This window comes from Haliotis cracherodii, unplaced genomic scaffold (assembly GCF_022045235.1).
Source record: "Haliotis cracherodii isolate W230 unplaced genomic scaffold, xgHalCrac1.p SCAF_11, whole genome shotgun sequence".
Lineage (NCBI taxonomy): Eukaryota > Metazoa > Mollusca > Gastropoda > Lepetellida > Haliotidae > Haliotis > Haliotis cracherodii.
In genome coordinates, this window is record NW_027266266.1 from 10,762,080 (window position 1) to 10,787,619 (window position 25,540).

The 25,540-nt window shown below is 41.5% G+C and overlaps 1 protein-coding gene across 4 annotated transcripts in view; it reads right to left on the bottom strand.

The window, feature by feature from the left end:
* Positions 1-25,540, bottom strand: part of LOC139456213 (nitric oxide synthase 1-like) — a 149,271-nt gene that overhangs the window by 21,414 nt on the left and 102,317 nt on the right. For all 4 annotated transcript variants that reach the window (XM_071237791.1, XM_071237790.1, XM_071237792.1 and 1 more), the window contains 5 exons: positions 20,954-21,116; positions 17,257-17,348; positions 16,149-16,290; positions 14,668-14,807; positions 8,589-8,763 (listed from right to left, as the gene is read on the bottom strand). In XM_071237791.1, coding sequence (XP_071093892.1) covers positions 8,589-8,763; positions 14,668-14,807; positions 16,149-16,290; positions 17,257-17,348; positions 20,954-21,116 — 712 coding nt within the window. The remainder of the gene's footprint in view (positions 1-8,588; positions 8,764-14,667; positions 14,808-16,148; positions 16,291-17,256; positions 17,349-20,953; positions 21,117-25,540) is intronic.

A 25,540-nucleotide genomic window follows, 5' to 3' on the forward strand; every position in this document is an offset into this window, starting at 1 on the left:
ATATATTTACTGGCTTGCCGTAAAAGGCGAATATGCTTGTCGTAAGAGGCGACTAAAGGGATCATGTGGTCAGGCTCACTGACTTGGTTGACGCATATCATCGTATCCCAATTGCGCGGATCGATGTACACGATATCAATCACTGGATTGTTTGGTCCAGATTCGATTATTTACAGACCGCCGTCATATAGCTGGAATATTGCGGCGTTAAACAACAAAGTGTGTGTGTGTGTGTGTGTGTGTGTGTGTGTGTGTGTGTGTGTGTGTGTGTGTGTGTGTGTATGTTTGTGTGTGTTTGTGTGTGTGTGTGTCCGGATAAAGACGATACTTTAAGAAAGTATAGAAATCCAATGAAGGGAGCCATCTGTTAACAAAAACCACGGCGTGTTCTCTACTGTGCCTTGACCCCATTATTACCCGCAAAGGACATATTGATTGTCTTATAGTTATGTTGTGACCATAGTCAGCTCCTTGCCATGACACCCAGACCCATCACTGACCTTCATTGTACTTACTTGGCTTCTCTCACGTTAATCCCATTGGCTTCCTCGCTATATTGTTATATATGTATATCAATTCTACCTTGTGTATTCATATAAGCACCTATGTATCTATATATTATGTATAACCTAATACACTTTCTTAATTTCACCTGACGAGGGGGCATATGTAGCCCTCAAACGTCATTACATACAAAAAAGAGGATGGTATCTATAAATGTTTCGTGTCTGCATGTTCTCCCAGCTTCTGAATTCCTATCAAAGACTCATCAAGATATTTGCGCGTGTAATTATCGTCCAGTTGTTTCACCCCTCGGCTAACACAGTGGAGTGAATTGGTTTAGCTAAACGCCACTTTGAACAGTATTTCAGTTATAAACTGAGGGGAAATAAAAAAGTATACCGATCTTTTTATGTAATTGAAAATTGAAAAAAAAAACTGTTCAAGTTAAATTATGTCTATTTTACCATCACTCATTTGTGTTTGTAATGTTGTAAGTTTGTGCCGAAAAGGGCAACTTTATTGATTTTCAAAACTATTTTTTTTTAATATTTAAAAGTTTCAAAACAAATTATATTATAAATATAATACCATGTAGAAGTATTCTTTTAGTGCTGACTAAGCACAGTGCAGTTATTGTGGGAATATAATATCGCTAATTTAACGCAAACATATGATAAAATTATCTCAAAGGTAAAGTTTCTTTTGTTCCTCAGATTATAACGACGTGTCAGTTTGATGAGAAACCCTAGACATGGACATGGACCATAATCACGACGATCTGGATTCGAACTCAAGAACAGGAGATTACTGCAGAACAATAGCGAAAAGAAATCGCATTAATTTACAAAACGTCGCTTGTTGTTGAATACTTGTAAAGCACTAGTATATGTCAAACAAAACGAAATAGCGAAGTACAAAATGTCGAATTGATCATTCACTTACTGCCTACACACACAACGAAAAGGTTAACGCATTTCACTGTTCTGTTCTATTACGCAATCAAACTACAAGGTCCAATTTCACTTTGAAATGCGTACACGAAGAAGCTATATATTTTCAAAATATCAATTTTCTGATTAAAAAGAAAGACAAATCAGATCTATACAATTTCCAGGCAGCTGTGAAATCTATATAAATTAACTTCTTATTTAAATGTTTTACAACGATAGACAAATGACAAATGAAATATTTGGTGAAACTTAAAAAATGGAAAGAACGAATAAGGGCTGAGAAAAAACCCATTACATGTCGACAAAAATTTGACAAAAAGTGTCACTTCTTTTCAGAAGCGAGATCAGAGAACCAAGATGACTTTGAGTAAAAACAAAACCTACATTTGCAAGCTTTAATCCTTTTTACTTTCTGCATACAATAACGGCATACTTGCGGTCGAAGTTTCGTCATTGTGGCGTGCGTCGTCTTTCATACATTTTACATCAGGGCACGACAGCGTTTTCACTGGATGATTAAACGTGATTTCTTTGTACGTAGTAAATGCATGCTTACAAGTTTGCTTTCCATTGTCTAAGCCTACGATGCTCATGAAATATTCATCTTATAATAAGAAAGTGTTTTCGTTCAATCTACGGTTTATGGTTTAGTTTAATAAAAGTAATAAGTATGTCTTGGAAATTCTGACCTTGGGACATAATTATTTCAAAACAAAGGTATTGAACTTGACTTTAGAACCATGGCTTGTTTTCATAATTCAGTCCAGTGCTTAAAGGCGACTAACGGGATCGGGTGGTCAGGCTCGCTGATTTGGCTGATGCATGTCATCGTTACCAAGTTGCTCATGATGTCAATAACTGGATTGTCTGGTCCAGACTTGATTGTTTACAACCCCGTCATATAGCTGGAATATTGCTGAGCGCCGTGTTAAACAAACAATGCTAAACGACGTGAAACGTGGAACATGTAAAACATGCTATGAGTGAGTCGGGTTTTACGTTTTGAATAGTACATCAGCTCGTGAGATCACTTATCCTATCCAGGTTGGACTATGCTAACAGTCTGCTTATTAATATCAAACAGGATCTATGTAACAAATTGCAACGTGTGCAGAATGATGCTGCCAGATTGATACGTAGACGAAATAAGCGTGCACATGTCACTCCTTTATTAAAATCATTACACTGGCTTCCAATAAGATCTAGGATTGAATACAAAGTCGTGTGCATTGCATACCAGTGCTACTATAGTACAGCACCTTCCTATCTGAGTGAACTTCTTACCCTACACCAGCCAGCACGAGATCTCAGATCAGCACATAAACTCCAGTCTAGTGTCCCTATGGTCTCACTCAAAGCATTCAGCAACAGAACTTTTGCTCACACTGCATCTGTGCTCTGGAACTCCCATCCAGTGGAAATTAGGCAATCTCCAGCTCTGGACACTTTCAAGACAAAACTAAAGACTTATCTCTTTAGATGTGTCTATGACCCTGTGTGAGGCGCTATGAGCGACTGCGTAGACGGAAATGGCGCTGAAGAAATGGACTTTATTATTATTATTATTATTATTATTATTATTATTATTATTATTATTAATATTATTTTGAATAGTATTCCAGTTATATCACGGCCTGCCAGTTTGATGTGGGAGGAAAGCATGTAGGGTTTTATGGTAGCCATGTGGAGAACATTTTCAAATTTGACGCACGAGAATCATGTCCAATGCAATTTCCCTATTTCGACTTGTACCATATGTTTTTTCAGGTGAATACTTGACTCGCATTTGCATGTGTTTGTGACGGGTGCCACCGGTGGGGCAGGATACGCTCACCTGGTTTTATCACTAATTGAAAGTGATTCATCAATACATGTTCATGATATGGTCGAAATGGTACAATGGACACTTCTTTTAGCAGATATGTTTTATGATTTTGTCGCATATATTTAGTCCCATGGGTGTTCGTCACTGATGCGTCAAATTTGGAAATGCCCTCCACGTGTCTACCATGAGCAGGATCCGATCACTGTTTCGAGAACCCCTGGTATCATCACTATTTGATAGTGATGCATACACACATACTCATGATTTAATCGGAATCGTGCAATTGACTCTGCTTTCGGCAGAGATTACTTATGAATATGAAAAGGGTCTTGTTGCTTTTAATAACATGAAGACTGTCGACTAAGTCGACTAAGAAACCACTATGATCGTCGGTTCGAGTCCCAGATGTGGCCCGATTTCTTAGCACCATTCATGCGCTCAATGGTTTCGCGCGAAAGTCGTAAACGTCTAGGACCTGTGCCAGTTTGGACCCAGCACCATACCCGTGCTCGTGGGTTTCACCGAAGTGGTAAACGTCTGAGACGTGCATCACTTCGGGCTTTCCTCCCACATTTAGCAGACACGCCGTGATGTAACTGGAATACTGTTAAAAGCGGCGTTAAACCCAACTCACTCACTCAAAGCGTTGCCAAATCTAACTGACCACCTCTAATAACGGCAGCCTATACCACTGATCATCCTGAACCCACGTGATTTAACAGCCACGTTTTAATCCTCTCATTCGTAATTTATAAACCTCAACTGGGTAAACTTGGTTGTACCTCAAACAGGTACAAGTACCTGACAGGACTTCCTTATACATGTTGGAGTTCATTGAGGAAACGATGATCTCTCTGATAACAGCGTTATGTGAGCATATCTAGAACACAGCTAAAGGCTTTGGTTTCTGGGCGCTTAAGGCACTTGCCACTGAACGTTGTGACCATATTTATCGTGACATCTGTATCTTGAAATATTCAGGACACTTTGTCACAAATGAAAAGAAAAGTCATCTGAAATTAATTGAGAAAACCGCATCATCTGTTTCAGTTTTAGATCGATTCATAAAAATGACAAGAAAGGATCTACAACATTGTATGACAAGAGGGATGACTTCAACTTTTCAGTGGTCAAGTTGCCCTCCAAATCGAGAAATATTCCAGCAGCTCCAGCCTTTGTTTAATTTGCACAACTTTTGAGGTACAATCGAGCTCTTCCTTGTACGAAGATTTCAAAGAGAGTCATACGAATCATACCCACACTGTTTGATCAAGGTTACAACATTCAAGGCCATAGTAAAGCTTTCAAAACGTTTAGTGATAGACACGCGGGGGGCAATTACGTCCATGGGTCGCCCAGTCGACCAACGCCCATGGGCTAAATATACGCGACAAAATCATGTCATATCTGCTAAAAGAAGAGTCCATTGTACCATTCCTATCATATCATTAACATACATTTATGAAACACCTTCAAATAGTGACCAGGTTAGCGTATCCTGCTCCACCGGTATCAACCATCACAAATACATGCAGGTGCAAGTCAATATTTTTACCTGAACACGGAAACATATGGTACAAGTCAAAATACAGATAGTAAAGGTGGGGTGAAATGGGGTTTAAAGTCGCGTCCAAGATTATTTCACCTATATAGCGACGTGCATGCACGTGTATGTGTGTGTGTGTGTGGCTGCTTGTACTAGTTCGGACTGATGCCGATTTATAGTGCTAGCACACTGAGATACCATGCCGCAGTTTAACATGAATACCCAAGTCAGACACAGTATACTGATTCAGAGCCGACCAGTCCTTGTTTTAGCCCCTTAATGCCGAGCGCCAGACAGGGTAACAACAAGTACCATCTTTTAACGTCTTTTGGTATGACGCGGCTGGAGATCGAACCCCGGACCTTCCGCTCTCCGGGCGGACGCTCTAACATTAGACCACGGAGGTGGTCCGAGTAGTATAGGACATTAAAGTCACACTACTTTTGCAGTAAGTTGACGTAGGTTATCCATAAATTTATTCGTGAGTTATGGCGAAGGTATGAAGAGGCTTATCGTCGGCTACAGTCGGCTCTATTCTGCAACATCTGCTTCATTAACGACCTCATCTACTTCGTATGTATGACCGTCGCGTCATCTGAATCTCGGGCAAATGTCGTAGGTTCTTCTATGCATAATGCTTATCGAAGCAAGAGACAACCCCATATAATTGTCTATGAGTGCATAACCTACCGACAGATGGCGCGGATACAAACGAGGACCAATCAAATCTTTCATAATCCCTACCGTATGTCGGCACTGCTGAAGTATTGATTTACGGCAAGTCGTGAAGTGTTATAGTTTGTCGGGTCGGTACTCATTGATGTGATAGGGTAAAACAACCCGAGATACTAAAACAACGACGTAAATAAAAATTTATAATGACAAATTAAACCTTCCTGTGTGATAGCTATCTCAGTTGTAGATAACATTTGCATTAAGAGCATGCGCAAACAGGCATCCAATCTTGGCGAGTGCGTAAACACCATCAAACGATGAACAAGCGGACCATGACAATAACACGCGGTTAATTTGGACTGTGTGGCAAACATATGAATTATGAGATGGCTCAATATTCTTTTATGGAGTCATTATTATGTATCTGTTAATGCGATAAGCCTCGATACACATGACATCTGAGTCAAATCTCGTTGTAAGCGAGATTATAACATGTTGTCGGTCCCTACGTGAGTATTAGCCTTCGGGACATATGGGACCAATATGGCGCCTTAGTTTCATTACCTCGTACATTGGGTGCCATACAGATGAAACTTGTGAGAGAAACATTTTATATCGGTTCTAATTCGCGATGGTTTTAAAGTCAATAGACAATAGAGTGTCTACTTTATCCGCTATGATATTTGATAATATTGATGCTTTTATTTAGTTAGTCTCAAGAACAAGCAGTATGTGTTTCAAACAAGTTGTCAGGAACATCAATTTGATTACGTTTCCAAAAAGTGTTTGTAGTTTGTTGTTTATCGTCCTGGAACAAGCTTAAGAAACGACAGGTTGGGCCGTCGCTTATATAATTTCATAAAGAGTTATCGCCCCTGGGGACGAAACGATCGCCAGTTGCAGTGAAGAGTAGATTAGGACACAATCTCATTAAATTCAGATTTTAGTTCTCGCTACCGCTGAACAAAGATCTGAGGATATCCCATTACGGGGCACGTCAGAACCCGTCAGTTTTAATGAGATTGACAATAGGGAAAAAAATAAACGTCGTTGTTTCTTTGGATTAGGCGTCATCGAGTTTATAAGTGAAATAAAGCTGATTCAGCAATATTCCAACTTTCCAGGGCTTGTAAATTATGGTGCCGCGGTCTTGGTAGTCAGGGAAAGTGTGAGTTCAATAATCGAGTAGTGAAAATATATGACGTTACTTGTAACGTCGCATCTGCCATTAAAGAACTTCGACCTTGTAAACGGGTGGCTGATAGCATGATGCAAGCTATCACTGTTCAATCGGCTTTAACGACAAGCACAAGGTACTGGGGATCTATTCTGAGCCGGAATCTCCACCAGCGGGAGAAGAGTGTTTGTGAGATAGTCACCTCATTATATTGCAATGCTATAAAGTACTGTACTTTTTAGAATGTGTTTCGGGGGCAGGGGTGGCCCAGTCGTCTCAGGCGCCGCGATTCGCTGTGAAGAGATGCGTCCCTTGGGCACGCCAGAAACCTATGATTGTGGGTTCGAATCCCGATTCGCCGCGATTATGTTTCTAGGTTTGTCAGCACCATACCCGTGCTCGTGGGTTTCACCGAAGTGGTAAACGTCTGAGACCTGCATCACTTCGGGCTTTCCTTCCACATTAAGCTGAATTTAATACATGAGTGATAATTAAAAAATACAATTCATGATTGATCCCGATATTGACAAGATCGTCACTGCCAGAGAACAATCTGTCTGGATTATCAGCGGACAGATTCCATTGGGCGTAAATGGCGAATATGAATCATATGGATCGCTGTTATTAAGTTCTGACACCTGTCATACGATGTTAACAAGTCTTGGCCAGAAAATCAAGTGATGGAGCCGACAATCCATTGACACGATAGCGCATGTGTTAAAACTATATAAAATAGGGATATAAACTTCAGAATCGTATATTTGTAATGTAATGTTCTTGAAGACGAGAATCTTATCATATACAACTGCCTTTTGTATGAATATAAAGAGAGATAAATGTGAGAGATAAATTTCGTGATTTGTTACTTAAAAAACAGCCAACCTTACAAAATGGGTACAGTTGCAGTGAAATGTAACCTCGCGAATCTACATTTATTTATTTTCATGTAATATGGGTCATATCGCCTTGAATACAATAACTTTTATATCTTCAGTCGTGTTTTTCCACGTTTCGTACAAAACCAAATCATATGAAACATGTTATATGATATGCGGTGCTAAGTCCTCTCACTCAACTTATAATGACTCATATTTGTCTGGTGAGATAACACTATACTATGACGTTAATCTTTTCCGTTGCGTTTGTAACTGTAACAAAACACGAACAGGTATGTTATATGCCAACTTGAAGTATATTGCGCAACGTAAACACTATCTGGGTGGGAGGGAGGGTATTTAAGCACCGTACATGATATGTAACCATACCTATCACCGTACAAGCAATGCAACCTTATCTAGCTTCGTACAAGCCATGTAACTAAATCAATCTTCGTACAAGCCATGTAATCTAGCTTCGTACAAGCATTGTGACTACATCTACCGCTCATAAAGCAATGTAACCATATCTACCACCGTACAGGAAATGCAATGTCATCTAGCTTCGTACAAGCATTGTAGTCACATCTAGCTTCGTACAAGCATCGTAACCACATCTAGCTTTGTCCAAGCAATGTACCAACACCTAGCTTCGAAATAGCAATGCAACTACATCTAGCTTCGTACAAGCAATGTAATTACATCTACCGCTGTAAAGCAATGTAACCATATGTAACGACGTACAAGCCATGTAACCTCGTCTAGCTTCGTACAAGCAATGTAACCACATCTAGCTTCGTACAAGCATGTAACAACATCTACCGCTGTAAAGCAATGTAACCATATCTAACACCGTACAAGCAATGTAAACACATCTAGCTTCGTACGAGCAATGTAACAACATCTAGCTAAGTACAAGCAATGTAACCTCATCTAGCTACGTACAAGCAATGTAATCCCATTCAACGTCATGTAATCAATTTAAGCACATATAAGTAACAGCGGTATGTAAGCACATCTAACGTGGTTGTTCTACCTCGGTGATGTTGTAGCGGGACACGTCACAAAAATCTCTCGCCCCGATCTCTGTCCCCATATACCAGCCATTGAAGGGGGCCGCGGTGAACTCTAGACCCCCACAGTCAAACAAGATAGCCGACACGGCGGGGAGACCGTACCACCGCAGACCCAATTCGGCAAACCAGGGGTACCTGTTGACAAGAAGGAACATGTAACAGTGAGATAGAGACGATCAATGCTTCGGTTAACGTTATCTCAAAGGATGTGAGTGATTGGTTGGTTGGTTGGTTGGTTAGTTGTTTAACGCTGCACTTAGCAATATTCCAGCTATATGACGGCGGTCTGTAAATAATAGAGTCTGGACCAGACAATCCAGTGATTAATATCATGAACATCGATCCACTCAATTGGGATGGATGACATGCATCAACCAAGTCAGCGAGCCTGACCACCCGATCCCGTTAGTCGCCTCTTACGACAAGTATAGTCGCCTTTTACGGCAAGCATGGGTTGCTGAAGACCTGTTCTACCCCGGGTCTTCACGAGTGAGTGAGTGAACTGGGTTTAACGCCGCTTTGAACAGTATTCCAGTTATATAACGACATGTCACCTTTATGTGGGAGGGACGCCCGAGTGATGCAGGTCTCAGACGCTTACCACTTTGGTGAAACCACGAGCACGGGTATGGTGCTGACAAACCTAGAAACATAATCGGGGCGAACAGAGATACTATGCACCGTTTGAGACCATACCATTTTCTCTTAATGGGTAGACAATGCCGTTGATTGCAGCATGAGTTACTCGCGTACCTTTTTTGTGAACACCTAGTGTCGTCACTGATCTTCAGTGATCTATTTAATACTTTTCACTACTATTTTGTTTGGCAGATAATCGAGACTAATTATTTTTTGACGTTGACGTTATTTATGTTTGTTTATAGCAAATTAAAAGATATTAAAAAAAATCTAAAACGTGTCAAAGAAAGAAAAAAGGATGACTCATTTACGAGTATTGGCCTTTATTTTCTATTGAACTTGTATCATAGGGATGTGTTTTTAACTGAAACTTGCAACCTGTTATCAAACCTTCTGTACGCGAGACAGACAAATATCGTTGTCTTATATGAACTGACCACTGACCATCTCATTACTCTGATTAAAACACGGCCTAGTTTGACGCAAGTATCGCCAGCTGATCTAGCGGCTAACACACTCGACACCTCCAGAACATCCTGGGTCAGTCCAATCCATATCACCGCTTCTTAATCCTCTATCAGCTTACCAATATTGGAACCATTTCTTGGTTTATATTCAGTGTCAAGGTTACCACTAATTTAAAGTTTTCTATATCCGGATGTGACCTGGATTTAGATGTTGTGATATTGGTCGCAACAATCAAGGGGAAACCATGGGGATTGTAGTGTTATGGGGATGCTGAATGAGGAAATGAAGCTACGCTGTCTTTTCTTGATGCCCTGATCTCAATCTGCTCCCCCTTTCCACCCCCCACCCCCCACCCCCCCATGTGCATTTTGATATTCATCAATGTCTTTCTGTCGCACAATTTCAGAATTTAGATATGGAAATTCAATCAGTAGACTTTTAAGTGGAAATATTGAATTTTCAAGATCGTCAGATATCGCTAGATTGCTGTTTTCGTTGTACGCATGCATTCGTCATTTATAAATACTTGACGTTGATTGAAAAATGAATAGATCTAGTTTTAGATTAATAACGTTACAGCTAAATTAATAACGTTGTTCTCTGTATAGATAGATATAGAATAACACGTACTTGTACAAACAGCAAAGGGGATATGGGAACTGTGTAGATGAAGGACATCCGCTGTTACTCCTTGTGATGATGTAGTCGTGTCAGGTGTGATGTGATGTAGTCGTGTCAGGTGTGATGTGATGTAGTCGTGTCAGGTGTGATATGGTGTAGTCGTGTCAGGTGTGATGTAGTCCTGTCAGGTGTGATGTGATACAGTTTTGTCAGGTGTGGTGTGATACAGTCCTGTCAGACGCTCATGGCATGCTTAATGATTCGAGAAGTGGGGGCACGGGTGGCCCAGTCGTCTAAGGCGGAGCGATTCGCTGTGCAGAGTTGTGTCCCTTGGGTACGCCGGAAACCTATGATTGTGGGTTTGTGGGATTGTGGGTGAAATAGGGTTTAACGTCGCATCCAAGATTATTGCACCTATATAGCGACGTGGATGCTTGTACTAGTCCGGACTGATGCTGATATTATTGTGCTAGCCCACTGAGATACCATGCTGCAGTTTAACATGAATACCCCACTCAGACACAGTATACTGACTCCGAGCCGACCAGTCCTTGTTTTAGATCCTTAATGCCGAGCGCCAGACAGGGTAACAACAATTACCGTCTTCTAAAGTATTTTTGTAAGACGCGACCGGGGATCGAACCCCGGACCTTCCGCTCTCTGGGCGGACGCTCTACCACTAGACCACGAAGGCGTCTGTAGAATAACGGACTTATACTGCAGGTAACGGATGTGAAGAATAATGGCCTTATACATTACTCACAGCAGCTGCACGCTCAGGACAAAGAATATTGTACTATTGTGACGTGATTACCTCACAGCAGGACAGCAATATAGAACACACAGGACGTATTCAAAACAAGTAATTGCACAAACGTTAATGGAAATGAGGTGAATTAAAATCGTTACTATTTTTTTCTGATAAACATAACGTGTTTTGATTATTAGCACTATATCACTTAATTATAAACACCACACGTTTTACCGATTATTTTGCAACACGCTTAGATGAGTTGATAACTTGAAATATAGGGATGCAACCGGTCCTTATCCTCACCCGACCCGGATATGCTACTCCCGTCTGAGGTGTCACTTCGACGGACAAAAGATTTATTTTCAATTTCAATTTAACACTGATCATTTACATCTTACTGTGGGGGCGGTCGGGTAGCCTAGTAGCTAAAGCTTTCGCCCGTCACGCCGAAGACCCGGGTTTGATTCCCCACATGGGTACAATGTGTGAAGCCCATTTCTGGTGTCCCCCCACCGTGATATAACTGGAATATTGCTAAAAGCGGCGTAAAAACATACTCACTCATCTCACTGTGCATCCATATATTTCTTAAAACAGAACAGATTATGTCGCATATGTATTCCTAAATAGATTTCTCGAGGTATATTCACATATTTTAACATAAACAGCCACACCATATAGCTGCAATATACATGTATGTTCAACGTTTGGGACCGAACCATACACTCTTTATGGTACAGGGGCGGTCGGGTAGCCTAGTGGTTAAAGCGTTCGCTCGTCACGCTGAAGACCCGGTTCGATTCCCGACATTTGAGTGAGTTAAAACTTAACGTCGCATCGGCATTATTTCAGCAATATAGCGACTCCCGACATTTGTACAATGTGTGAAGCCCATTTCTGGTGTCCCCCGCCGTCAATGCTGGAATATTGCTAAACGCGGCGTAAAACCACACTCACTCACTCACTTTATGGTTGAATACCATTAAATTAGCGGTAAATACAGGCTGCCTGGGAACACCTTGTGTCGTCACTGATTTCCAAGGATGCATTCATTTAATTTTCACTACTGTTTTTCCTTCGGCAATTTAATCAATTTAAACAAAAACATTCATATATTGAAAAATCTGAAATATGTTACCTCACAACGGGATAGCAATATGGAACACATTCGACTTGTTAAAAATAAGTAATTACGGAAGCTTAGAATGGAAATGTGGTGAATAGGAATCGATAAATACTTTTTATGTGAAACAATGATATGTGAACACTACACGTTTTAACAAAATACTTGCAACACATTTAGATGTATTGATGACTCGAAATAATTTTGAAATACATATTGAAATGATTCATCGTCTGTGAAATATTTAACGTGAGTAATTTCATGTTTATGTACATGCTGACGTAGAGTGAGTGAGTGAGTGACGTCACTTTGAATAATATTTCAGTTTTATGACGACTTATAAGTTCGAAATCGACGTTTACCACCTTGGTGAATTTCGCGAACACGAATATGGTGGTGACAAACTTAGACACATAACTAGAACGAATATGGTATTCGAACCCACAGCCATAGCTCTCTGGCACGACTAGGGGGCACGGGTGGCCCAGTCGTCTAAGGCGGAGCGATTCGCTGTGCAGAGTTGCGTCCCTGGACACGCCAGAAACCTATGATTGTGGGTTCGAATCCCGGTTCGGCCCGATAGGTTTGTCAGCACCATACCCGTGCTCGTGGGTTTCACCGAAGTGGTAAACGTCTGAGACCTGCATCACTTTGGGCTTTCCTCCCACATTAAGCTGACACGCCGTGATATAACTGGAATAATGTTAAAAGCGGCGTTAAACCCAACTCACTCACTCACTCTGGCACGACTAAGGGACGCAACTCTGCACAGTGTACTGCGATGCCATAGGCAACTTGGTCACTCGTGTCCCTAATAGAAAGCTATGCAACGGCATCAACATATATGCATATGTAGTAATATAATAAGATAAATATGACATTTGCTATTTTATATTGTTCATTCATGTAGGACAATGTTTGCCATTTATCATTTTAATTTGAGAGATGTTTAGTATACTGTCTGCCATGAAGACATAGTTTTTCCTGTATTTTATTTATAGCGATTTATCGGCATCTATGTTCTCCCTAATCAGTAATAGCCAGCTGTTGACGGATACCCACGTGTACACTTCTAAGGTTACCAATTTGCAATATTACAGATAGCTGCAGCAGACGCGATGAATGTTTATGATACATGCATTTCCAGATATATATCAACATATTTTACAGTGGATTGCATCAAATCGGTCGGTATCTAGAAAAGCATAAAACTGGTAATAAGTACTTGTCGCATATTGTACGTGTTTATTTCTATTAACACTCAAACTCGGAATGGAATATTGTTACAGGTGGTGTCTCGTTAGGAATGTGATTTTGTTCGGAATGTGCCTCCAGGTCCCTAGCAGTTTATGGGTACCCGGTAGAATGAGATGGTAATGCGACTCTTAACCGTCTAGCGCCTCAGATGCACATGGGTTGTCTACTCCTTAGGGAAGGGGCGGTCGGGTAAGCTAGTGGTTAAAGCATTCGCTCGTCACGCCGAAGACCCGGTACGATTCCCGACATGGGTACAATGTGTGAAGCCCATTTCTGGTGTCCCCCCGCCGTGATATTGATGGACTTTTGCTAAAATCGGCGTTAAACAACACTCATTCACTCCCTACTCCCTAGGGAGCTGAGAATGGAATTCACGTGCTCACTGATCCACAGTAACAGTAGCAGCAGCGACAGTTGACCAGGTTTTCGGTGTGACAATATAGCGGTTTGAGCATGCTTTAGGGTTTGGATATGCTGAATTATTAATCGTCACATTATCAATATTTTGAAAAATGTGACGAATAAGAAGACGGCTTTAACAGGAAGCATGTATCTGGTGTATTCCATTTGTTGTCGTTTTTTTTATCATTTTGAACATCAACGTCAACGTAAGAGAAAAATTAGTTATTTGTTTATCCGTCGATTCAGCTTCCATTGAAAGGATCGCTGAAAATCGTTTATGACACTAGGTGTTCGCGAAAAGAAACACTCGCCCCGTAAGTATGTCAGTATGCATGATGCTTTGTTCATCTGGAACAACAATGTATTTTAGGAGAACTTCGAAAAACAAACACACTTTCGTTTCGACGTGTCGTGTGTTTATGTTTATATTCAATACATATGTTGTTCTATTACTTCCAAAGTAGGGGGCACGGGTAGCCAAGTCGTCTAAGGCGCCGCGATTTGCTGTGCAGAGTTGCGTCCCTTGGGCACGCCAGAAACCTATCACTGTGGGTTCGAATCCCGGTTCGCCCCGATTATGTTTCTAGCACCATACCCCTGCTCGTGGGTTTCACTGAAGTGGTAAACGTCTGAGACCTGCATCACTTCGGGCTTTCCTCAGACATTAAGCTGACACGCCGTGATATAACTGGTATACTGTTAAAAGCGGCGTTAAACCCAACTCACTCACTCACTCACTCACTCACTCCAAAGTAGGAATACGTTTCATACTTACTTTGGATGTTTCATCTGAACTTCAAGAATAAGTTCCGGTGGAATCTCAAACACTTCCGGGTCGTGACCTCCAGCGGACAGGACAAGCGGCAGGACATCAAAGTTACTTCCTTTGCCCTTCCACCCCAGCTTCTCGCATACCTGAAGGTCAAGGACGATAAACATGGAGTACACTTGTTGACGCAAATAAGCCTTTTTTTGCCACGTTTAGCCGAAGTTCAATATTTCACCACCACCACTACTACCACTACTACTGCTACTACTACTACTACTACGACTACTGCTACTACTACTACTGCTGCTACTGCTTCTACTACTGCTACTCCTCATCATACTACTTCTACTACTGTTGTTGCTGCTCCTACTTCTGCTACTATTACGGCTGCTACTACTATTACTACTACTGCTACCACAACTACTACTACTACTACTACTACATGTACTACCACTGCTGCTACTACTGCTACTACTACTACTGTTACTACTACTACTACTACTACTACTACTACTACTACTGCTGCTGCTATTACTACTGCTGTTATTACTGCTTATACTGCTGCTGCTACAGCTACTACTGATACTACAACTACTGTTACTACAAATACTGCTGCTGCTACTTTTACAGTTACTGCTGTTATTACTTCTCAGTCTGCTGCTGCTGCTGCTTCTACTACTTCTGCTATTACTACTACTACTACTGCTGCTGCTAGTACTACTGCTGACTGTGGTGGTGGCGTTGCTGCTACTACTACTAGTTCTACTGCTGCTGCTGGTGTTGCTAACACTACCGCTGATGGCGATGGCGCTGCTACTGCGAGTACTGCCCCTACCACAACCACTAAAGCAGTTGCCGGTTAATAGTATTTTACATTTACTTCTACAGCTACCAACATTTCGACAGCTACGCTAAATATAGATTCAGGTGATCACTATAATAATGTTTCATCAATTTTAATGATTCAACTTCAACAATAAAGTCAAGGTCATGGATAGAGTGAATGAATGTTGTTGTACACTTTGCGCCGAACTCAGCACTATTCCAGCTGCATGACGGCATCGATCCACGCAATTGGAATACGATGACATGCATTAACAAACACAGCGATCCTGACCACCCGATCCCGTTAGTCGCCTCTTGCGACAAGCATAGTCGCCTTTTACGGGAAGCATGGGTTTCTGTAAGACCTATTCTATCACCTTGACCATGTAAGCCAGTGATTGATACTATGAGCACCCCTTTATTACCACCGATCCCCATTCATCTGTACCCAGAGAGGGGCGGTCGGGTAGCCTAGTGGTAAAAGCGTTCGCTCGTCACGCCGAAGACGAGGGTTTGATTCCCGACATGCGTACAATGTGTGAAGCCCATTTCTGGTGTCCCCCGCCGTGATATTGCTGGAATATTGCTAAAAGCGGCGTAAAACACTACTCATTCACTCACTCACTCACTCACTGTACCCAGATGGAGCGTTGTGTTCTCACCTCTGTGAATTCCACGTTAGCAGGGTCACCAATGAAGCTGCCGTCGGCCTGACGGTACCCAGCGTAGCGGATCAGCTGGAAGTTCCATACCTTGAAATCATGTCTGCCGTCAGTACGGTGTGGGAAGATCGTGATAGCAGATCTAAATGGCAAATACAACAGAGGGGCTCATTGTACAAACTGTAATCACTTTATAACTGAGTAAAAATAAAAACTATACCTTTAAGTTGATTGTATCATATGATACAGCGATGTTATAACCAAAAAAATAATTATTTCTTATCCCAGACCTCTTTGAACCTATTTAGTTTTACACAATATTACCCAGCCACAGAGTACTTTTTACAAACTATGGCAGGAAAGAGTGATGGTCTGGACACTAATGCCGGCTTTATTGTTCTAGCCCACTGAGATACCATGCGAGTTTAACATGGATATCCTCACTCGGACACCGAGCCGAACAGTCCTTGTTTTATCCCCTTAAAGCCGAGCGCCAGACAGGGTAACAACAAGTACCATCTTTTAACGTCTTTTGATATGACGCGGCGTGGGATCGATCCACCGACCTTCCGCTCTCCGGGCAAACACTCTATCCACTAGACCACGGAGGTGGTTCCTTCACGTAGGAAGAAAACCAGTAGAAATGAAGGTCGTAGACGATGAACACTTTGAAAATGAAGAGTTGACAATGCCTATGATCCAAGGGGGGCGGTCGGGTAGCCTAGTGGTTAAAGCGTTCGCTCGTCACGCCGAAGACCCGGGTTCGATTCCCGACATAGGTACAATGTGTGAATCCCATTTCTGGTGTCCCTCGCCGTGATATTGCTGGAATATTGCTAAAAGCGGCGTAAAACCATACTCACTCACTCACTATGATCCAAGGAAACATTGGCCCAGCCAAGGGACGCAACTCTTCGGGAGCTTAAACCATAGTAAAGTTATTAACATAACATTTTTACATCAGGGCCGAATGCAGACAGATTATGTCACGTGATAGTCACGTGAAGAACACATGTTCCAATATGGATTCCTTCCGGTGCCTGCCGAGATTACGTATTGAACTGAGTCGAGCTGATTGAAGTAAAACATGGCCAAGAGTTATTTCCACCTGATATTTCCTTTGTTGGTGCCGTATTTGATGTGGTTACACAGGGCCTCAAACATGCCTCGGGCTGTGGTGATGTGCCGGGCGTCAAACACCTGGACAGGAAAAGAACATTAGATGTGAGAAGTCCTAACATGTTATTTCTATTCCTGTGTTGATCACACGATAGTGGACTGAAATTACAAAACAGCTGCACCTTTTCTACTCATTCTTCCATCCTAACATATAATATAATAAATCCATCCTTCCATCGATCCATCAAAACAACCATCCATATATATATATATATATATATATATATATATATATATATATATATATATATATATATATATATACACAGAGACACTTCGTTTTTCTCGAATTACGGAAAAATCGATATATATATAAATATATATATATATATATATATATATATATATCCACACACACACATATATATATATATATATATATATCCACATATATATATATATATATATATATATATATATATATATATATATATATATATATATATATATATATATATATATATATATATATATCCATATATATATGTCATGCCAGGATTACAATTATTCACAGACCGCCGTCATATAGCTGGAATATTGCTGAGTGCGGCGTTAAACAACAAACAAACAAACAAGCAGAATCGAATATATTCCAGCTTTTGGATGGCGGTCTGTAAATAACCGTGTCTGGACTAAGCATTCTAGTGATTGACATCATGAGCATCGATCCACGCATCGATCCATGAGATCGCTGACATGCATCAACCAGGTCAGCGAGCCTGACCTGCCGATCCCTTTAGTCGCCTCTTACGACAAGCATAGTCGCCTTCTACAGACAAGCATGGGTTGCCCGAAGACCTATTCTAACCCGGATCTTCACGGGTGATATTTCTTGTACAGAATGTGACATACATTTAATCTCACATGTATGGATCCATCCATCCATCTATCAAACCATCCATAAATCCATCCTTCCATCGATCCATCAAAACAACCATCCACCCATCCACCCACACATCCATCCATCCATCCACCTATTTAGTGAAATGTCTTTAATCCGGACGGTGACATTCAAAGCGAATTCGTTCGGATTAACGAATTCCCGGGTGAACGAGTAATGCCCCTTTAAATAGATGGGCGTTCCCTAAGGTAATCGCCCGGATGTTGAGATTTCAAGAGGGGACTTCACTGACCAGTGCCTCTCTGCGGATGATGCCTGAATACACTGTCATTGTCAGAAGCAGATCAGGAAACTACACATTCTGATTTAAACAAAGACCCGAACAGAATGGACATCAATTACTTCATAATTAACATCGATATTTTATCGTTTAAGGAGGTATAAACGTACAGTACGATATTCACGTAAATCCGTTACGCAATAAATGTTGAAGTTAGTTAAATATTACAACAATATTAACCCAACAGAGTGTTTGTATAATCATTCAGCACAATAACGCATTAATAATGATGATGATGATGATGATGATGATGATGATGATGATGATGATGATTAGTGCGACCTGGAAGCCACTCAAATGCCAAGGAACCATTTGCACATTGATTTACTATTAATTCATCATATTGTAAATACCGTATAAAACTGACTTAACCAGCAATAAATTGTAATAGTCAGCGCTAAACGACCGGCCAGGTAATACACTAATTAACCTGGGCAGATGAAAGAGTTATTACGGTGTTGGCTCCTGTTGTAGTCGATGTTAATCTGTGATCTGTGACGCGCCTACAGACGTGTCATCCCTGATGGATGGACCGGCCAATGATGAAGCTGGGTGATAGTCGGGTAGATTCATCACACAGGATTACACATGACAGCCGACAGTATCTGTGATTAAACTGGCCAGATAGCGCAGCGGCGGATCAGATGGGCCTTTGTGCGATCTGATAGCTTTGGTGATATATGTCGCTGTCGTGTTGTCGTTATGTGCATATTCCGCACGCTTGTCACAGTCATAAGACTGGTATATTTGGTTTCAACTTCATTTATATTCCGTTCATAACTCATCTTCCCGATGCAAGAGAGTTAACTGACTGAGTTTTTCCCTTGCCGAACTAGGCTGGAATTCCTGGGCTCGATCGTAGTGCCACCAATGGTTATTATGAGTTATGTCCCTTCTGAGCCTGTCATATGGATCAAACCGAATCCATCACTTGCATTCGTTTCAAACAAAATGGCGGTGCCCAGTCAAGACGATCTGATAGATAATCAAGATCTATATTGTGATAAAACGGGTCTTACATTGCGAAGTGCATCAAATCACGTTAGCACCTTGATTAAAAACATGAAAAGGTTTGGAAAATATCCAACGAGTGGGCGGTGTGCATGCCTTGCAAATCCTGCAATCGACCGAAATCTGCACGACAGTTTACGAACCGGATTTCGATTTCGGTGCGCGATTTTGATTGGACTATGCATAGACTCGTTAGTCCAGCCAAAATGTAACTCCATAATACCAGCCTAGTTCGGCAAGGGTGGAAACTGGACTTTTAAAGCCAGTTAACTTTCTTGCCTTGGGAAGATGCTCATAACTGGAACTATATTTTCTGTACACAAATATAAAACGTCATCGCCAGAGAATGGAAGGATGAGCGGACGGTTAAAACAGGAAGCATGTATCTGGGGTATTCCAGTTCTTTTCTATCAATACGAACAAATAAAACTTCAACACTAGAGAATAATCAATTTCGAATATCAACCGAAACAGACACGTTGTGAAAAAAGGCAGTATATCATGAACATTATTTTAATGGATCACTGAAAACCAAAGATGACAACAGGTGTTTTTGACAATGGTGCGCATGTCCTGCCCTTCTTCTGCGTGAAAAAATATTTCATAGGATTGAGAGCTTTTACGTTTTAACAAGTTTTTCCAGACAGTATATTTTACTTTTTACAAGATTGTTACTATGTTTGAGGGATTATTAACAAAAGTAGTTTTAATCAGCGAGCTGTGCAGAGAGGGGAACTTAACACAGAGAGACCAAGCAATAGAAGCGAGTAACACGTGTGACGAATTGAACTGATGACGTCATGTTGACGTCCCGTAATAGTCGTTGCCTTTGATTCTGAGCCAGGAATTCATTGGCCATTCTGAACGTGCATTTTGTGCAAGAACAACTGATGTAACGAGAGCTGATTATGCAGAATTATATATTAAGTGAGTGAGTATGGGTTTACGCCGCTTTTAGCAATATTCCAGCAATATCACGGCGGGGGACACCAGAAATGGGCTTCACACATTGTACCCATGTCGGGAATCGAACCCGGGTCTTCGGCGTGACGAGCGAACGCTTTAACCACTAGGCTACCCGACCGCCCTAGAATTATATAGAAATAATATATCAACGAATACGTGGATTCCAATGATTTCTCTATTACATAAAAGAGCCGGTGTCGAAACTGATATGAAGTCTGGATATAACGGAGCTGGTTAAAACAAACAGTTGACTATAATGGGACAGTCGGGTGGCCTAGTGGTTAAAGCGTTCGCTCGTCACCCTAAAGGCCCGGGTTTGACATGGGTACAATATGTGAAGCCCATTTCTGGTGTCCCCCTCCGTGATATTGTTGGAGTATTGCTAAAGGCAGCGTAAATCCTCACTCACTCACTCACAGAAGGAAATTGTTTGTCCTTTCTATACAACACCCATTTCTGTCTACCTACCTGTAGCTTTGACCACTGTATTCTGCCGATACATCTTGGGGCATTTCTCCACGCCGTCTTGGCACCGAAGGTCAACTCAGCGAAGGTCAGATCATATGTTCCTGACTTTTCCACACTGGCGACAACCTCCGCCCACCGCTTCTGGTGGGATGCCGTGTTGGACCTATATTCAGTCAAACAACATTATTAGAGCACAACAGTTGTAGTCGGAAGCTTGCCTTTCAGAAAGTGGTTATTTAGAAACTTCGTTTAAATAAGGAAGCACTGATGGCTCGTGGTCACATGAACCGCAATTCTGTGTGAGTCGCGTTCCTTAGGCGAACCAGGATCCAATGAAAGCGGGTTCGAATCCCAGGGTAGCTCTGATACTGAACCTTGGTAGGTCGTCATCATTACCAGTGCCCATGGGGTTTACAAAAGCATTCGTTTCGGAAGCTGACGCATTATGAATGGGTTATTAATATTATTTACAGACTGAAATAAAGAAAATGCAGCAAAGAGGGTTTGGGTGATACTGGCACAGTCAGGCTGGTTAGGCTCATCATCAGCTCAGGGGCCTTGCCCCCTCTACACGCAGCCCAGACAGAGAATGGGACTTCTCCCAGGAAGCGCTGCCTAGTCAAACCCACCCAGAACTCTTCGGACAATGTGAAGACTCCCCAACACTGCAGCCTTCTGCATTACCCAGATTGTCAGAAAAGCTGTATTCCTGGTAGCAAACCCGGGGACTCTCCCAATGTCAGTCAACAGATTGGGAGGTACCAAACCTAAGGCACCGAGAACAATGGGGAGTCGGACAACTTGGTACTTGGGATGCAAGCGTGACATTTCGAAAGCGAGGTCCGCATATTTGCCATGTTTTTCCTCAATCTTTTCAATCACATCAGTGTCAAAGGGGACAGACTATTCAATAATATAAATGATTTCATTGGATATATCAAAAAGGACAAGATCAAGTTTGTTAGCCTGGATACGTCTGAGGCTGTATACGGGCCTATTCCAAAGGATTTGGTATTTATCATTTTCCATGACGTCCTCTACATATTCCGGGTCGTACCATGGATGGACCTCTGTGTCAAAACCACAAGCATTGCGAAGGCGGTAATACAATGATCGAGCCACCCCATCATGTCGCTTAAGATACTGTGTCTGTGCCAAAGCTGGGCATCAATGTGTTGGGCAGTCTCATTACATTCATTACATAATCTACATTTCATATTTACATTTTGATGCAAAATCACACGTTGACGGTTTCGAGTTAGAAGTGACTGGTCCTGAGCAGCAAACAGAAAGCCTTCTGTTTAACTTTTCAGGCCAGACCAAGCGAAGGACTCTGCAGGATTGCTGATCTTCTCAACACACTGCACATAAACCCGATGCAGTGGTCGTTCAGAAAGCCTCTCCTTGAAAAAATTGGGCCGATTTGATATAGCACTTCGCTTGGTTGACACTCATTTCTGTACCGTCCAGCAGTACAGGACCATCAACAAAATCATCACCGACATTGAGATTATGTCCCACATCCTTTGCTCGTTTTAGAAAACCGTGGAATGCCTTGTTTTCATCATGAGTCTTGACATGCTTCACAAGAGGATCATCAGACAAATAAATGTGTGCAAAAGTGCACAAAACAATTCTATCGTGAAGAGCCTTTATTATTATTATTATTATTATTATAAATCTAATTTTGATATCAATCATATTTTCCTTTGCTATAGGCTGTAATGGTATCAGTCCTGCTCATGATGAGAAGGAAATTCGAGAATTAGATACTTTAGCCGTTCTGTTACAATACAACAACCAGTGTTTGTAATATTTTCTGATTAAAATGAAAGTACAAATGGTTCTCATGCAGACATGTTTCACAATATAGTGGCAGTTGAGCGCCTTCATCACCAACGAGAAATAAGTTGAAGAGGGGTTATATCGTATGTTCCAACGTAATGTCGATACACGTAAGTACAGCTTTTATCATATTTCACTTCAAGAATTGTTTAATCGGCAAACTCATTTCGCAAGCAACTTGTTTTTTCAAAGCAGCAAATGGATTAGAAAGCTCTCAGTAAAAGCATTTATATTTTTCTCGAAGAATCCTAAGATGAAACGTTTCTTTAAAAATATATATTGACATATGATATTCGATCTGAGACACAGGGGAAAACATTTGTGTTTTAGATAAAGACCAGTTGTTCTAAGTTTCATAGGATTCTTCTGTTCAAGAGTATGTCAATATGTGAGGATGTCTTTATCCGTACTCACATATTGAATAGTCACAAAAACATGGATTAAAAAATGGGTTTCTATGGGGAACACAACAATCCCCATCATCGACGAACCGTTTCCAATAAAGTATCAATCTTTAGTCGCTCTTAAGTTGTTTGTGTTTAGGCTGAAATCCAAATTCATGCACAAAAGGTCTGAATAGGACATTTTACTCGGTCTGTGTTTATTATCACATGGTGATCCAATCAGTCAGGTGATTGTACATACCAGAGTACGTCTGTATTCACTAGCATTACTCAATATTGATATAATAACATTTCGGACACGTAGAGGGGCGGTCGGGTAACCTAGTGTTTAAACCCTTCGCTCGTCACGCCGAAGACCCGGGTTCGATTCCCGACATGGGTACAATGCGTGAAGCCCATTTCTGGTGTCCCCTGCCGTGATATTGCTGGAATGTTGATCAAAGCGGCGTAAAAGCATACTCACTCACTCACTCACTCGGACACATGGAGGACTTTGATGATTGCCTTGATCGACATGCTTGTTATTACAGTAAACTACGGTTATAACGAACTCAAAGGGACTACTAATTTTAGTTTGTTATAACCGTAATTCGTTATAAGCAGATATACAGGATATCAACAGCATATAGTCGGGACTAAAATGTTAGTTCGTTATATCCGTTAGTTCGTTATAAGCGAGTTCGTTATAACCGTAGTTTACTGTATACAGTATATAAAATGCGTTTGTTTTCTTATTGCTACCATTAAATTTGTTCATGTTATCAAATGATACATAATACGACTGTACACATTGGATGCCGCACATGACAGCGACCTATAACAAACGAATCGAGTCTGGACAAGACAATCCTGTGATTGATATCATGAGTGCAACGACTCACGCTTTAGGGTACGTTTCCCGGGCCTGGCCACTCGATGGATTTAGTCGCCTCTAACGACCACTATAGGTCCTGTGGACATATTCTAACCCAAAGTCGCACGGAGTGTCATAGATTAGTTCAGTGTGGTCGATAATGTACATATCTTGGCAGAACGCGAGGGTCTGGTTTTGTTTGTTTGTTTGCTTGTTTGTTGTTTAACGCCGAACTCAGCAATATTCTAGCTATATGACGGCGGTCTGTAAATAATCAGGTCTGGACCAGACAATCCAGTGATTAATATCATGAACACCGATCCACGCAATTGGGGTTGATGACATGCATCAACCAAGTCCGCGAGCCTGTGCACCCGATCCCGTTAGTTGCCTCTTACGACAAGCATGGTCGCCTTTTACGGCAAGCATGGGTTGTTGAAGACCTATTCTACCCCGGATCTTCACGGACAGATGAAGGTTGTGTAAGTTCTGTCCTACTGATAATCGTTTACATCAAGCGGTTCTGATTACTGACTGGCTACAGCAAACATTTACTCAGCACTGAATATGTTCTGTCTTGGCATACTCCTTAAAGGCCCGTGAAGACACGGGGTAGAATAGGCCTTCAGCAACCCGTGCTTGCCGTAAAAGGTGACTGTGCTTGTCGTAAGAGGCGACTAACGGGATCGGGTGGTCAGGCTTGCTGACTTGGTTGATGCATGTCATCGATCCCAATTGCGTGGATCGATGCTTATGATATCGATCACTGGATTGTCTGGACACGACTATTTACAAATCGCCTTCATGTAGCTGGAATATTGCAGAGTGAGACATTAAACAACAAACCAACCAACCAACCTTAATATCAGATAAATCTTTAGCTACTCGTACTCGATATCATCAAGTATTCGAAGAACATGTTCTGTTGTGTGACGCTCCTTAAAATCGGGTAATTGCTCTGGGTAGATCATGTCATCTTCCCGAGGCAAAGGCGTTAACTGACTATATAAACGTCCTGTTTCCACAATTGCCGAACTTGGCTGAAAATTCTGGGCTTGATTGTAGCGCTACCAGTTGTTATTACGAGTTATGTCCCTTCTATGTCCCTCCTATTGACCAATCAGATTTCACCTCTTATATCGCTTGCATCAAACAAACATCGATAATCAGGATCTATATTGCGATATAACGGGTCTTACTTCGCGAAGGGCATCAAATCACGTGAGCACCTTCATTTAAATCGTAAAAAGGATTTTGGCGAATTGGCGGTACACATACTTTGCAAATCCTGCAATCGACCGAAATATGTACGACAGTTTGCGAACCCGATCCCGATTTTGTTACGCGATTTTGATTGGACTATGCATAGACTCGTTAGTGCAGCCAAAATATAACTCGATAATTCCAGGCTACTTCTCCAAGGTGGAAACTGGACTTTTACAGTCAGTTAGGACCCTTGCCTCGGGAAGATGAGAACATGTTGGA